Here is a 15607-nt window from a genome sequence, read left to right on the forward strand (position 1 = left end):
CGTTCATACATGTCGCCATCATCAAGTGAATTGACGGACGGCCGCGACCGAACCCAGTTCTCTCTGCGCAGCCATAGCGTACGGCCGTGCCGGCACGTTCACAGGAGCTCAGTCCGTCAGTTGACCTGATGATGGCGGCATGTATGATCGCCGAAATATTGTGCCCGTTGGACACTGTAGACCGGCAGTACACCCGTGGATATTTCATCAAATACGCCGGGAGAAACTCAAGAATCAGATCATTTAATTACTACTTAGCAACCACTGGTAAGGTGCTTGTGGCCTGAGGTTGAAAAATGAAACAGAGGAGCCGCCAACCCCTGTGCGGTGCGTTACGCCACCGGCCAGCGACAGCACGCAGCGGCGCACAGTGGGAGGTGCCCTGCGGCCCGCGCCGTGTGCGCGGACGCATCCTTCCGGCCGGCGTCGGCTCGCGGAAGGACGCTGCGGCGCACCCTGGCTGTGACGTCACGAGCGGCCAGCGACCCCAGCGACGGCGCAGAGGTCTAGGTCGCGCCGCGCCGCGGCTGCGGGTTGGTATCTCCTAGTTCGGGAAACGCGTTTTCATCCCCATGGAAGAGTTCGTAACCTGTACGCTGATAGGGTGTTACTCACGTCGGAAGACTGGTTAGATGCTGCTCTTCTCAAGCATCATAATCTCCGAATAACTACAAAACCGTACATTCTTCTGAACCTGCTTACTGTATTCGTTTGTTGGTCTTCCTCTACGATTTTTACCCTCCACACTTCATCCAGTACTAAACTGGTGATCACTTGATGTCTCAAAACGTGTCGTATCAGCCAGTCCCTTCCTCTGATCAGGTTGTGCTAGAAATTTCTCTCCCGTTCTGTTCCATACTTTCTCATTAGTTACATGACCCACCCATCTAATCTTCAGCACTCTTCTGTAGCACCGTATTTCAAAAGCTTCTATTCTCTTCTTTAAACTGTTCATCGTCCATGTTTCACTTCAATACGTGGCTATACTCTGTACAAATACTTTTAGGAAAGACTTCCTGACACTTAAATCTATACTCTATTACTCTATGTTAACAAATTTCTCTGCTTCAGAAACGCTTTTCTTGCCATTGCCAGTTCACGTTTTATATCCTCCACTTCGGCAGTCACCACTTTTGCTGCCCAAGTAGCTACACACACATACTTTGTGTCTAGTTTTCTAATGAAATTCCCTCAAGAGCACCTGATTTACACTACATTCCATTAACCTTGGTTTGCTTTTGTTGTTGTTCATCTTAAATCCACCGTTAAAGACGTCCTTTCCGTTCAACTATTCTTCAAAGTTCTTCGCAGTCTGACAGAATAACAGAATAAGTCCCGGGCAAAACGCAAGATTTTTATTTCATCTCCCTGGTCTTAAATTCCTACTCCATTTTTTTCCTTGTGTCCTTCACTGCTTGCTAAATGTGCAGACTGAACAACAGCGGGGATAGGCTACAAACCCTGTCCCAAGCACTTCTCAAGTAGTGCTTCCCTTTCATGCTCCTCGAATCTTACTGCTGTCATCCGGTTTCTGTAAAAGTTGTAACTAGTCTTTCGCTCACTGTATTTTACCATCAGAATTTGAGACTTTCACTCAATATTGTCAAAAGCTTTCTGTAAGTCTACAAATGCTACAAACGTATGTTTGCCTTTCTTTGATCTAGCTCTCATGAGAAGACTTCAGGGTCAGTATTGCCTTGCGTGTTCGTAGGTTTCTCCGGAATACAAACTGATCTTCCCCGAAGTCGCCTTCTACAAACTTTCCCGTTCTTCTGTGAGGAATTTGTTAGTATTTTGCAACCATGACACATTAAATTGATAATTCGGTAATTTTCTCACGTGTTACCAATTGATTCCTTTGGAACTGTAATTACCATATTATTCTTCAAATCTGGGGGTATTCAGCCAGTCTCAAGCATCTTGTGTTTTATTGTCCCGACTTGGATCACTCACAGCTCTTTCAAATTTTCTCGCAGGATCGTATCTCCCATCTCCTTCATTTGCGTCCCCTAAAATTTCTATAATATTGCCCTCGGGTACATCTCACTTGTATAGGTCCTCTTGAACTACTCTAACCTTTCAGCTTTCCATTCTTTGCTTAGGACTGGTTTCCAATCTGAGCTCCTGATGTTCATAAGGGTGGTTCTCTTCTTTCCAAAGGTGTCTAATTTTCCTGTACGCGGGATCTATCTTTGCCACGGTGAAATACGCTTCTAAATTTTTAAATTTGTCGTCCGGCGATTCTTGCTTAACCATTTTGCGCTTCCTGTCCATCTGATTTTTTCGAACGTTTGTATTCCCTTTCGCCTGCTTCATTTGCTGAATTTTTATATTTTCTCTTCTCAACCTTAAATTCTCTTTAGTTATCAAAGGATTCCTGCTAGGCCTTGTCTCCTTACCTATCTGATCCTCAACGGCCTTCGCTAATTCGTCTCTTAAAGCTGCTCATCAAGTCTTCTACTTTCCCTTGTTCTAGTCAAGCATGCCCAAGACCCTCCCTGAAACTCTCGGCAACCTCTGGTTCTGCAAATGTACTCAGGTCTCATCACCTTAATTTTCTAGCTTTTTCAATTTCTTCAGTTTTAATGCACAGTTCCCAACCAATAAATTGTGATCAGTCCACATCTGCCCTTTCCAATATCATAAAATTTAAAATCTGGTTCCGAAATCTGTATTACCATTAAATAATCAGTCTGAAACCTTAGTCTCTCCACATCTCATCCACGTATAGCATCTTCTTTTGTGGTTCTTAAAGTGTTAGCGATGATCAAATTATGCTGTGAGCAAAACTGTATTTCTGTTCCCAAGGCCATATTCACGTATTATTTTTCCTTTTCACCCTTTTCCTACTGTCTATTTCCAGTCCACTAACAAAATCAAATTTGTCTCCTTCAACTGTTAGAATAATCTCTTTTCTCTCCTTACACGTTTCTTCAATCTCATCTGCGGATCCGATTGGCAAATAGTACAAGTAGTTAATGTATACTATAGTGGTAGGCATAGGCCTAGCGTCGATCTTCGCCACGATAATGCGTTCACTATGCTGTCAATAGTAGCTTCTCTGCATTCCTACTTGCTTATAAACAAACCCACTCCTGCACTACCCTTGTTCGACTCTGTATTTATAACTCTGTAGTCACCTGACCAGAAGTCTTGCTTCTGCCACCGAACTTCACTGATTGCCATTATATCTAACTTCAACCTATCCATTTCCCTTTCTAAATTTTCTAACCTACCTGCCCGATTAAGGGATCTGACGTTCCACCCTCAGATCCGTATAACGCATGTTTTGCATCTCCTGATAACGTTCTCCTGAGATCCGAAAAGGGGGGGGGGGACTATTTTACCTCGGGAATATTTTACCCAGGGGGATGCAATCATCTGACCATGCAGAAGAGCTGCATGCCCTCAGGAAAAATAACTGCCTTAGTTTCCCTCTTGCTTTCATCCGTTAGCATTATCAGCACAGCAAGGCAGTTTCGGTTGATGTTAGGCCAGATGAGTCAATGATCCAGACTGTTACCCCCCCCTGCAAATTATATAACCAAATATGATCTTCTGGGCTGTTAGACTAATGTTCATCTAAAAAGGTTCCGAACTACGTAACATTGTACAGATTAAAGAACGAAGGCGGAAATAACATGGGAAGTGTTGCACATACCATGTCAGGATACAGATCGCCACATCGTCATAACCAAAAATGATTAAGGCAAACCCAGTGTCGTCTGGACCTGGAAAGTTACAAATTATGAAACATGAGAGAGAATTTGATACTGTATCAACTTTAAAATGTTATACATTCACTAGTGTGAAGCTAATCACACACACCTTGTCAGTGAAACTACCTCGTGAGCCTCTAAGAAGCAAATATTGACCCACTGTGTGGATTGTAAAGAACTCTCGTGGTTTTTCAGTAACCAAATAATAAGCGATTATGTAAACAGCAATTTGTAGGAATTGGAGAGCACCGACGACTTCTGTGCAGCCACGAGTATTTGCCTTTGGAGGTGTTGGCAGCCTGCCCGCGCGGCCGCTGGGTACAGAGCAACTTGCCCAGTCACAGAAAACAACTTGGTACCCAGGAAAAAACTTTTTCTCTCGCCAGCTGTGCTGGCAGTCTCCAGAGTCAGCCGCAAAAAAAAAACACGCGCCCAGAGCTACTGTTCACTTGGCTTTTCAGCTCCTTTCTTCGTCTGCTGCACGGATCCAGTTAAGCTGGAGTTGAGTGTGCCTGCAGGAATACTCTCGAAAAGGTCCGTGGTTTCACTCGCGAATTTGGTGCTTTGATTAGCGCGCTGCGCACTGCGCAGAACTCCAGAGCTCAAAGGAAAAATACTGCTTTTGTTTGTCTATCTTTAATGTAAATTTGTGTAGAAATATACTGTACAGAAGCTGCAGCGATAAAAAGCGTAGTTCTATTTTAGTCTCCACTACAGCGCTCACAATTGGGAAGGTCGGTGTGTGCAGCACAGTTCTTGTAGCTCGTCAAACAGAAATAACAGCGTAGAAGTAAACCATTCTGTAATGGAATGGCTGAGGTGCAGTATGGCGACGGAGTCGTCACTCTTCTAACCGACTATTATACCTTCGCAAGAGGGGGAGTTTGATAGTACCAAAGGTTATACATAACCAATTTTTCGTCTATCTTGATAATTTTAACAGTACCACGTTGCTTTGTTGGCATCTTACTTTGCATAGTCTAATTTACGTTACTGGATACTGTGTGTGTATGAGGTCAGTCAAAAAGTAATCTCTTTTATTGGTCTAGAATTTCTAATGCAATTACACACGTTAAAAATCGCATTGACGATTAATTTGGGTTCTCAATATAATCTCAGTCCAAGTTTTGGGCAAATCTTTTAACAGGGCATGTATTCCAGCGTGGTAAACCTCACGGCCCCTGTTTTCGAAGTCACTGACGCACAGACGTTTTTAGGACGTCCTCAACTTCAAACTGAATCCCGCGATGAGCTTCTGTCAGCGCGCCGAATAGGCAGTCAGTGTAAGGTCAGCTCTATCGGGATCAGGAAAGACTTCCCACTCAGATTTCATAGTCTCTGCAGTAGCACGAAGATGTGTGTAGTCTTGCATTGTCATACAAAAGAAAAAGTCGGTCATAACTTTCATGCGAACTCTATGGAGTCGTAATTTAAGCTGTTAGTGTTCAGACGTATTGCCCGGGATTGATAGTGCATCCGTGTCCCAAAAACTCTACCGTGACACTCTTGCATCTCAGAATACTATAGCCACAACTTTCTCTGCCGATTGCACAGTTCGGAGTTTCTGTGATGGCATTATATCGACTGCCTCTTTGCTTTTCATTTTTAAAAAAATGAATCCGTATTTCGTCTGTTTTCCAGAAACTACCCTTCCTTCAAATGGAAGTGTTGCGAGAGTTTGGATAAAATACTTCTCTTGTCTCTTTATTCTGGTCCTAAAGTTGCACAACCCTTAATGTATCAAAGCAGGCGAATAATCGCCACACAGCCTTTACTGAAGGGGGTCAATGCGACACGAATCATCTGCAGTCACCGCGAATGACTTCCTCTATTCGCTGAATGTTGGGTGGAGTCACTGCAGTCAATGGCCTGCCGCTCCGCGTTTCTTCAATCGACAGTGTTCGCCCTTCAGCTTTGTTCAGCTGCGAACCCATCATCTGACAGTGCTGATATCCATTACTGCACCACTGTATGCATTTTTAAGCCTTTCATGAATGAGATCAGTTTCACTTTCTGAATTAAAGAAATGTATCACACCACTAAGACGATGTCGGCCATTTTGCAAGAGAGTGCAGTACTGGAATGTGCTGATGCAGAAAGTTATTACTGCAACGGATGGGAGAAAAAGCTTTGCGGAATAGCACGAAATTCAAATTTCTCATTTTAGTGATGCGTGAATATGAAAAGTGCCATCTTTCGCTGTAGTTTGGAGTCAACATTGAACTGTAGGTCCCCTTGAAACTCGCAGGGTCAGTGATTTAAAAGGATGGATGAGACAACGGCTTACAAACCCCAAAGCACGGAACGGTTCATACCAATACTCCGGTTGAGGGCAATTTTGTTTCTCTCTCAATTTAATTTCGTGAGCTGCTCCCCTGATGTGGCGAGTCACTTCAGCTATGTGACGCGTTTGGATCAGTCTGACAGAGCGAGATGATGCACATATCGGCATTATTGGAAGCACTTTTGGGAAGTCTGCGATTCCCGTCCGGCCATCCACATAGTTTACCTGTCAGTCCCCTAAATAGCTCCAGAAAATTGCCGGAATGATTATTTTGAAAAGGGGGCAGTCGGTTTCCTCCCCACCCTCTCCCACCTCCGCCCCTCCTCTCCCACCTTCCCCCCCTTTCCTGTAATCGGAGCTTGTGCTAGGTTTCCAGTGAAATCACTGTAGATGGAATGTTAAACCTTGATTTTCCTTCCTTCCTTCCTTCCTTCCTTCCTTCCTTCCTCCTTACAGTAGTTTAAAAAATGGTCTGTGTTGTTGGAGAGTATGTTGTTACGCAACTCAAGTTTTCAGACCTTCCGCTGTTGACCATCCTGTACTTCCTTATATTACAGTTTAACAGGAAAGGACACGCAGTACATGATTTTGGGAATGTATGGTCAAAGTTGTAAGATACTATATAATTAGAAACCTAAGTTAATTTTTTTCGTATGGTGGTACCATAAGCTCACGTTAAACCCCGCTGTTACCTCTTCGTTGTTCGTGCTGGGTTGCCACGTGGCCCCAGCATTCGCAGCAAATCTTCTCTTTCTGTGCTGCATATCCATCATCCTACTATTCTTTATCTTCCCTTAGGGACTACGTCATTGGTATTTTTTGGAAATGTGTTCTGAAGTTCCGATTGCCTGGCATCGGAACAGTTCTTTCCTTCTTCGTTCTCCATCTCCTCCCTTTCCTGTGTTTCGGCGTTCCAGGCTTCTTTGTTTCTTCTTCCTCCCTGTGCACTCCTGAAGGCCGGCCTACGCGTTTGACGGGTAACAGGTGACTGGGTATCGCCTAATTCGCAGCCCTGGGTGACAGGTAGTGTTCGCACGTATCCCACGGTACAGGCAAGACCCAGGTGGTAGAAGAGACCGTTTGAGTTGTCACCTTCCAAATTAGTCAGTCTGAGTCTGCTGTTACCTTGCCAATTAGTTAGTCCGTCGGGAGATGTGGAAGGTGGTGGTGTGAAGTCAATTAACGCAGGTGAGCCCCCCCCCCCCCAACTGAGGGTATCCCCAGCCAGGTGGACGGAGCGCGCCATCAGAGAAGTAGGCTATCATAGGGCGTTTTTCGCTATGAAGTTTCATCTCAAAGGCCTGTCTCTTGCTAAAATTAATGAAATTTTTATTCAGAAAAGTGCTGATGCAATTGCAGGGCATGCAGAATCCAACCCTAGCTTAAGTAATGGGACGTTGTTTCTGGAGATACGTTCTGACCGTCACGCCAAGCAACTGCTTACAGCTTCGCTCCTCCACGGCACATCGTACACAGTTCTTCGCAAGGTGTTCTTTACATCTGGCTGCTGGATAAGATGACACGGAGTGAATTAATCATCTCTCTGATCGGTTAATGTAAAAGGTTAATGCAATCTTTGTGCCTACGTTCACTTCTTTCTCACATTTGAGTAGTGCTTCCATCAGATTAAGGCATGCTATGAAGAAGTCAGTCCAACTGTACACTCCATACTCATATATCGCAACCAGTCTGAGCGTTATAACCACACTCGCATATCTTCTCAAAACATGTCCAAGGCTGTGGTAGGGATTGTCAGGAAGGCGATAACCCACCTCTTTCTCCCCGCTGTATCAATTGTAACGGCCTCCATGCCGCCTCATACCGTGAGCGTCCCGCGAATCTCAATGAGCAGGGCATTCAGGAGATCGGGGTGAAGGAAAAGTACGCCACCTCGTCGCTCGCAAGTTGTTGGATAGTTGGAAGCCCTAAATTTTACAATATGGTACTCAAAGTACCGTTCTTGCTACGCCTCGCTCCACGAAGGACATGGCCATACAAAGTAGGGACCTCCAGTTCAGTACTGGACTCGTGAAATCACCAAGTATCATGGTAGGATCCCTGTCTTCTAACGCTACGCGACAAGCCACCAAATATTCGCCTCCGGCGGCGAAATCAGCTGCTACACAACTGGCAGGCCGGTAAGGAGAAAATGAACACTCCCTCGAAGACACTTTACGTCCCTCCAGCCAACGAGCAACTGGTCTTTGTTTGTCTTTTTTCTATTTAATAGAACATTCATGGTTGGCAGATGCTCTTCCCCATCCCCGAACCACAGATAGTTTTCAGTCATCTCACTGCATGATACTCCCACTTAGCCGACGTCCATTTCTCTGGCGCGCACCACCTACAGTTTATGCCCAGGAGTCCGCAGCCCAATCCAGGGAGAATGCCGAAAACCTCCGTAAATTTCTTCGTACAGGACCATCCAAGTTCTGCATGCTGTAGCAGTGAGTCTTCGAAGGCTGTCACTAAGCAGCTGCTCAGGTTACGGCCTTTCGTTTATTCCCTCCTACCCATTCGTCGTTGCGGCTATTCACCAATGGAACGTTCCTGTCACTAGATACAACAAAGAAGAATTGCAGCTGCTGCAGGAACTGCAGCGTCCTGTTTCTCTTGTGCCTCCAAAAAGCGAGATTGCGTCCTCTCGACGTCTTTGACCCCACCCCCCTCCCATTACAGGACGTTAATCCAACTCATGGGAGAGTCACGCTGGTCTTTCGGGATGACGTCCATAGCCAAACCGTCACATTGAACATCCATCAGTTTTCCTTCCTTGTTTCAGCTTTTCGTGATGTCTACATTCCTTCATTTGCTGTCACCAGGTCTGACTTAGTCCAGCTTATTGGTCAGTTCTCATCCAGTTTTGGTGCTTGACGACTTTATTGCCCACCATCCCCTCTGAGGGGTTTCCTCTTGGCTGACCTCCATTAACTCAACCTTATGTCTTCGCACTGGAACACATTTCTTTCAGACTCCATACACACCTATTCCCATTTGGACGTCTTTATGGTCAATTCTGTTTGACTTGTACTCCAACGACCATTTCCTGTGCACATCCATTTGCTGACGCGTACACACACCTGCGTGTAAACCCAATTGGCAGCTCTGTAGGGCACACTGGAGGCTATACTCCTCCCTGGCGACCTACAACGAACATCATTTCCTGAGTTGTGATGACCAGGTAGGGTACCACAAGAACCTTAAGCTTACCGCCGGAAAATGTTCCTTACCTCGCACTTCCTCCTTGCGCTCTGTGTCCCAGTCCCGTGGTGGACTGAGGCGTGCCGCACACGATTCACGCTCGGAGACGGTTTTAACCGACAGTCTTTGATAGCGAATTGTATTCGTTGTAGACAGTTGCGTGCGCTGTGTCGTCGCATTCTTAGGGATAGCGAAAAAGCTAGCTGGATTTTTGTACTATTTGTTTTAACAGTTCGTTTTCTTCCCACTTCAAGGGCAACCTCCATAAACTCTGTGGCACCTACGTTCATTCCATGATTACCCGTCTGACCGTAGCAGATGTCGTTGTGGACACCATTGCTGTCTTAAACACCTTGGGCCGCTATGTTGCGTAGATATCAAGATTTACCCACCATCAACCCGCCTTTCTCCTTCGGAAACGAGTGGAATTGACTCGGGTGGTATCCTTTTCTCAGAATCGTGAATGCTACACACATCAAAAGTTTTGCATTACCTCGGTACCCAGAACACCTGAAGATAGACGTCGACTGTGGATATTGCATCGCACAGACAGTACCTTTGACAGTTCAGAGATGTCGTGAAACCTGCCCAAAGATGTAAACGGAGATGCATGAGCAACGGCTATTAAACGGAGAGGGTTCGACAGCCGATCAGTTCCAGTAACTCCACCAAGGAGGTACACGGTTCGTGTTGTCTGTAGTCCAGCCATGCCCAGACGTTACATCGTGCCAGGAAGGGTTCTCAACAAGGGAAGTGTCCAGGCGACTCGTAGTGAACAAAAGCGGCGATATTCGGACACGGAGATACAGAGAGACAGGAAGGGTCGAGGACATGCCTCGCTGAGGCCGCCCAAGGGCTACTACTGCAGTGGATGACAGCTATCTACGGATTATGGTACGGAGGAACCCTGTCAGCAACGCCACCCTGTTGAATGCTTTTCGTGCAGCCACAGGACGTCGTGTTACGGCTCAAACTGTGCGCAATAGGCTGCATGATGCACAACTTCACTCTCGACGTCCATGGCGAAGTCCAGCTTCGTGACCACGACACCATTCAGCGCGGTACAGATGGGCCCAACAACATGCCTAATGGACCGCTCAGGGTAGGCATCACGTTATCCTCAATGATGAATGTCGCATATGCCTTCAACCAGGCAATCGTCGAAGGCGTGTTTGGAGGCAATCCGGTTAGGCTGAACGTCTTAAACACACTGTCCAGTGAGTGCAGCAAGGTGGAGATTCCCAGCTGTTTTGGGGTGGCATTGTGTGGGGCCGACGTACACCGCAGGTGGTTATGGAAGGCGCCGTAACGGCTGTACGGTACGTGAATGCCATCCTCCGACCGATAGTGCAACCATATAGGCAGCATATTGGCGAGGCATTAGTCTTCATGGACAATAATTCGCGCCCCCGTCGTGCACATCCTGTGAATGACTTCCTTCCAGAATAACGACATCGCTCGACTACAGTGGCCAGCATGTTCTCCAGACATGAATCCCATCGAACATGCCTTGGATGGATCGAACAGAGCTGTTACTGATGACGTGACCCACCAACCACTCTGAGGGATCTTCGCCGAATCGCCGTTGGACCAACAGTGCCTTGATGAACTTGTGTATAGTACGCCACGACGAATACAGGCATGCATCAATGCAAGAGGATGTGCTGCTGGGTATTACAGGTACTGGTGTGTACTGCGATCTGGAGTACGACCTTAGAAGGTCTCGCTGTAGGGTGGTACAACATGCAGTGTGTGGTTTTCATGAGCAATAAAAAACGCGGAAATTATGCTTATGTTGATCTCTCTCCCAGTTTTCTGTACAGGTTCCGGAACTCTCGGAACCGAGGTGATACGGAACTTTCCTTGATGTGTGTACAATGTCGCCTATGCTATGAGGTTGCTCAACCATGCTCCTATCCAATCCTGATCTTCCAGCCCAGGGTCAGAAACTGTTAACATTCAGTTGCAGCACCTTTCTGTTTTAGGCAAGCACTTTCTCCTTTGTATGTACAGTCCCATTTGGGTAGGTGGCAAGTTTCCCAGACATTGGCACGAAGCCAGTCATAACCATAACTACGGCCAGTAAGAACACACACTTCTACCTATCGCCCTAATTCCCTCACAAGCTGTTTTTGCAAGGTGATGGCACGTGTAATGTCCGACTAGTAGGATGTCTAGAGTCCTGCAGTCTAAGCACCGCACGAAGTGGATTTCATGCACACCGTTCTGCAGTTACCCACCTCGTCACTTCGTCAACCCCTGTTACGAACGTTTTTCTGTGGTAATACAGGCTGTGCCGTAACGTTTGATACAAAGAAAGCCAATGGCACCTGGACTGGTATTCTCTGTAGTCCATACACATGGGACTTAGGAGCCCGCCAGCCCCATTAGCTACCGGAATTTTTAATACAGTTCTCACGATACATGTGGGTTCAGCCACGTCGGATAGCTTTGTCCAGGATAAAAGGGTGCCTCAAGGCCCTACACAGCGCATCGTCCTCTTTGTTACAACCGTTAACAATATTATGGATGGACCCATGTTGGGTATCTTCTGCTCAATTTTCGTAGACTACTTCGCGATCTGTTGCAGTTATTCATGGACCTGTCCCCTTGAGCGACGTTTTAAGCGACATCTCGGTCGTCTTTACTCGTGAAGCATCGACTGACAGAACCGTTCGTATGAATTTGTGGCGGCACAAAAAGTTTCTTCCATCGTTACGTTTGGGGCCTGCTCCTCTACCGTTCCGCGAAACCACTAAATTCCTAGCGCTCTAGGGCTCATCCTTGATAAGCTTTGTTGGTCCTCCCACATGTCTTAAATTTTTCCCCAATCAGTCTTCTGACTGCTTTGATGGGGCCCGCCATGAATTCCTCTCATGGGCCAACCTTTTCATCTCAGAGTAGCACTTGCATCCTACGTCTTCAATTATTTGCTGAATGTATTCCAGTCTCCGTATTCTTCTACAATTCTTACCCTCTAAAGCTGCATGTAGTACAGTGGAAGTCATCCCTAATGTCTTCCCAGATGTCCTATCATCCTGTCACTTCTCCCTGTCAGTGTCCCACATATTTCTCTCCGATTCTATGCAGAAGCTTATTAATCCACCTAATTTCAAACATTCGTCTGTAGAATCACATCTCAAATGTTAGGATTCTCTTCTGTTCCGGTTTTCCCAGTCTAACTACCATACAATGCTGTACTCGAGACTTATATTCTCAGAAATTCCTTCAAATTAAGGCCGATATTGGATATTAGTGGACTTCTCTTGGCCAGGAATACCCTGTCTGCTTTTGATGTCCTTCCTCCGACCGTCATTGGTTATTTTGCTATCTAAGTTGCAGAATTCCTTAACTTCATTAACTTAGTGACATCATCCTTGACAAGTTTGCTGTTGTCATGCCTTCTACTTCTCATTACTTTCTTCGATTTACTCTTCATCCATGTTCTGTACTCATTGGACAGTTCATTCCATTCAGCAGATTGTGTTATTCTTCTTCACTTTCACTCTGAATAGTAATGACTTCAGCAAATCGTATAGTTGATACCATTTCACCTTGAATTTTAGTTCCAGTACTGAACCTTCTTTGTTTCCATTATTGGTTCTTCGATGTACAGATAGCAGAATAGGGGCGAAAGACTTGTTGTTGTTGTTGTTGTTGTTCACTTCAGTTTTGAGACTGGTTTGATGCCGCTCTCCATGCTACTCCATCCTGTGCAAGCTTCATCATCTCCCAGTACCTACTGCAGCCTACATCCTCCTGCATCTGCTTAGTGTATTCATCTCTTGGTCTCCTCCTACGATTTTCACCCTCCACGCTGCCCTCCAATACTAAATTGGTGATCCCTTGATGCCTCAGAACATGTCCTACGAACCAATCCCTTCTTCTAGTCAAGTTGTGCCACAAACTCCTCCCCAATACTATTCAATACCTCATTAATTATGTGATATACCCATCTAATCTTCAGCATTCTTCTGTAGCACCACATTTCGAAAGCTTCTATTCTCTTCTTGTCGAAACTATTTATCGTCCATGTTTCACTTCCATATGCGGCTACACTCCATACAAATACTTTCAGAAACGACTTCCTGACACTTAAATCTATACTCGAAATTAACAAATTTTTCTTCAAAAACGCTTTCCTTGCCATTGCCAGTCTGCATTTTATATCCTCCCTCTTTCGACCATCCTCAGTTATTTTGCTCCCCAAATAGCAAAACACCTTTACTACTTTAAGCGTTTTTCCTAATCTAATTCCCTCAGCATCACTCGATTTAATTCGACTACATTCCATTATCCTCGTTTCGCTTTTGTTTATGGTCATCTTAGACCCTCCTTTCAAGACACTGTCCATTCCGTTCAACTGCACTTCCAAGTCCTTTGCTGTCTGACAGAATTACAATGTCAGGCGAAAGACTACATCCCTGATATACACACTTTTTAATCTGAGCAATTCGTTCTTGGCCTCCCACTCTCGCTAGACTCTCTTAGGTCTTGTTCATATAGTATATTACCTGTCTTTCCCTACACCTTACCCCAATTTTTCTCAGGATTTCGAACATGGTGCGTCATTTTACATTGCCGAACATGGCGGAGCGGTTCTAGGTGCTTCAGTCCGGAACCGCGGTGCTGCTACGGTCGCAGGTTCGAATCCTGCCTGGGGCATGGATGTGTGTCATGTCCTTAGGTTAGTTAGGTTTAAGTAGTTCTAAGTCTCGGACTGATGATCTCAGCTAAGTCCCATAGTGCTCAGAGCCATTGTCGAACGTTTTTTCCAGGTCGACAGATCCTATGAACTTGTGTCGATATTTCTTTAGTCTTGCTTCCATTATTAACCGCAACCCCAGAATTGCCTTTCTAGTGCCTTTACTTCTCCTAAAGCGAAACTGACTTCATTTAGCATATCTTCAACTTTTTCTGCTCTTCTGTGTATTATTCTTGTAAGCAACTTGGATGCATAAGCTGTTGATTGTGCGATAATTCTCGCAATTGTCAGCTCTTTCCGTCTCTGGAATTGTGTGGATGATATTTTTCCGAAAGTCAGATAAGATGTCGCCAGGCTGTCACATTCTACACACCAACGAGAAAAGTTTTGTTGCCACTTCCCCTAATGATTTTATAAATTCTGATGGAATGTTCTCTCTTCTGCCTTATTTAAACGTAAGTCCTCTGAAGCTATCTTAAATTCTGGTTCTATTACTGGTTCCCTTCTCTCTTCTAAATAGACTACTGTTTCTTCTATCATATCGGACAAATTTCCCCTCCCATAGAGGCCTTCATTGTACTCTTTCCACCTATCCGCTCTCTTCTCTGCATTTAACAGTGCAATTCCCGTTGCACTCTCAACATCCCCACCCTTGCTTTTGTCCTTCCTGTATGCTGAGTCAGTCCTTCCGACAAAAACATTTCCTTTTCGATTTCTTCACATTATTCATGCTACCTAGTGGATTAAGTTGAAAGCTCGCGGTAAGAATGAAACTGTTTCCATTACGGGTGCGGAACAATGTTTCATTTGACTAGTCTTTCCTCACGCATAAGAGGCAAGTTCCATCTTCAGCACTGAATAAATGATTGGATCTCGCATTTGACTGTAAAACAAAGCTGCATCGCTCTATCGCAGGGCCAGACGATAGTCCGCAGCAGATGGTATCGAAGACTCGCTGAAGGTCAGCCCGGAGCGCGGACCGCGATGCACAGAATAAATGACCTTGCGCCGGGCGTGAACCGCGGCCCTGAGCTGGGCTGCTCACAATCTGCTCCGTCACTCGGCCGTTGCTGCCGCTGACAGCCAAGACTGATTGTCAATGGAAGGTTTCCACTTCGACGCCATAATTGTTAGGGGGCAGTGGGTATTTCAGTAGTGCTGAAGGTACAGTGGCTGTGTGCTGCTCTCCAACTGAAATGATGCAGATTTTGGTAGAGCAGCAACACCTGTGACTTCACAAGTGGAATCCATTTCTGCTATAAAGAAGGCCGCTGACAACTAATGGGTCTACCCTTAATAACCATTTCTTTAATGCGTATTGGCTCACCTTTGGAATGCAATATTGCCGTCTTCTGCTTGGCCTGGATTCAACAAGTTCGTGGTAGGCTCCCGAACGTCTGTTTCACCAGATGCCCGGTGGTTTGTAGCGCGGAACTGGTGTAAATTATAATAAGGGTTTAATGCATCCTAATAAAATTAACCGATGTTCACAAAGGTATTTTTCCCCCCACACACAGGGGATGCCAAGTGTAAAGTATTCATGAGCGTACGTAAAGTAAAAATCCCAAAAGATGCAATTTTCTATCCTCAAATACTACACATTGCGTTCCTTAATGTAAAGTTCCCACGGAAAAAGATGTGCCAGGATTCTGTCACACTGTGGATTTCAGTAAATAATGTCCGCATCTACTGTCCTTG

At 45.5% G+C, this 15607-nt stretch overlaps 1 protein-coding gene across 1 annotated transcript in view; it reads left to right on the forward strand.

Moving 5' to 3' along the window:
- The first annotated feature begins 296 nt into the window (after positions 1 to 296).
- LOC126133104 (trichohyalin-like) overlaps positions 297 to 15607 on the forward strand; it is a 140942-nt gene continuing 125631 nt past the window's right edge. Inside the window, exon 1 of the mRNA XM_049915185.1 lies at positions 297 to 533. Coding sequence (XP_049771142.1) covers positions 297 to 533 — 237 coding nt within the window. The remainder of the gene's footprint in view (positions 534 to 15607) is intronic.

Source organism: Schistocerca cancellata, chromosome 1 (genome assembly GCF_023864275.1).
Source record: "Schistocerca cancellata isolate TAMUIC-IGC-003103 chromosome 1, iqSchCanc2.1, whole genome shotgun sequence".
Classification (NCBI taxonomy): Eukaryota; Metazoa; Arthropoda; class Insecta; order Orthoptera; family Acrididae; genus Schistocerca; species Schistocerca cancellata.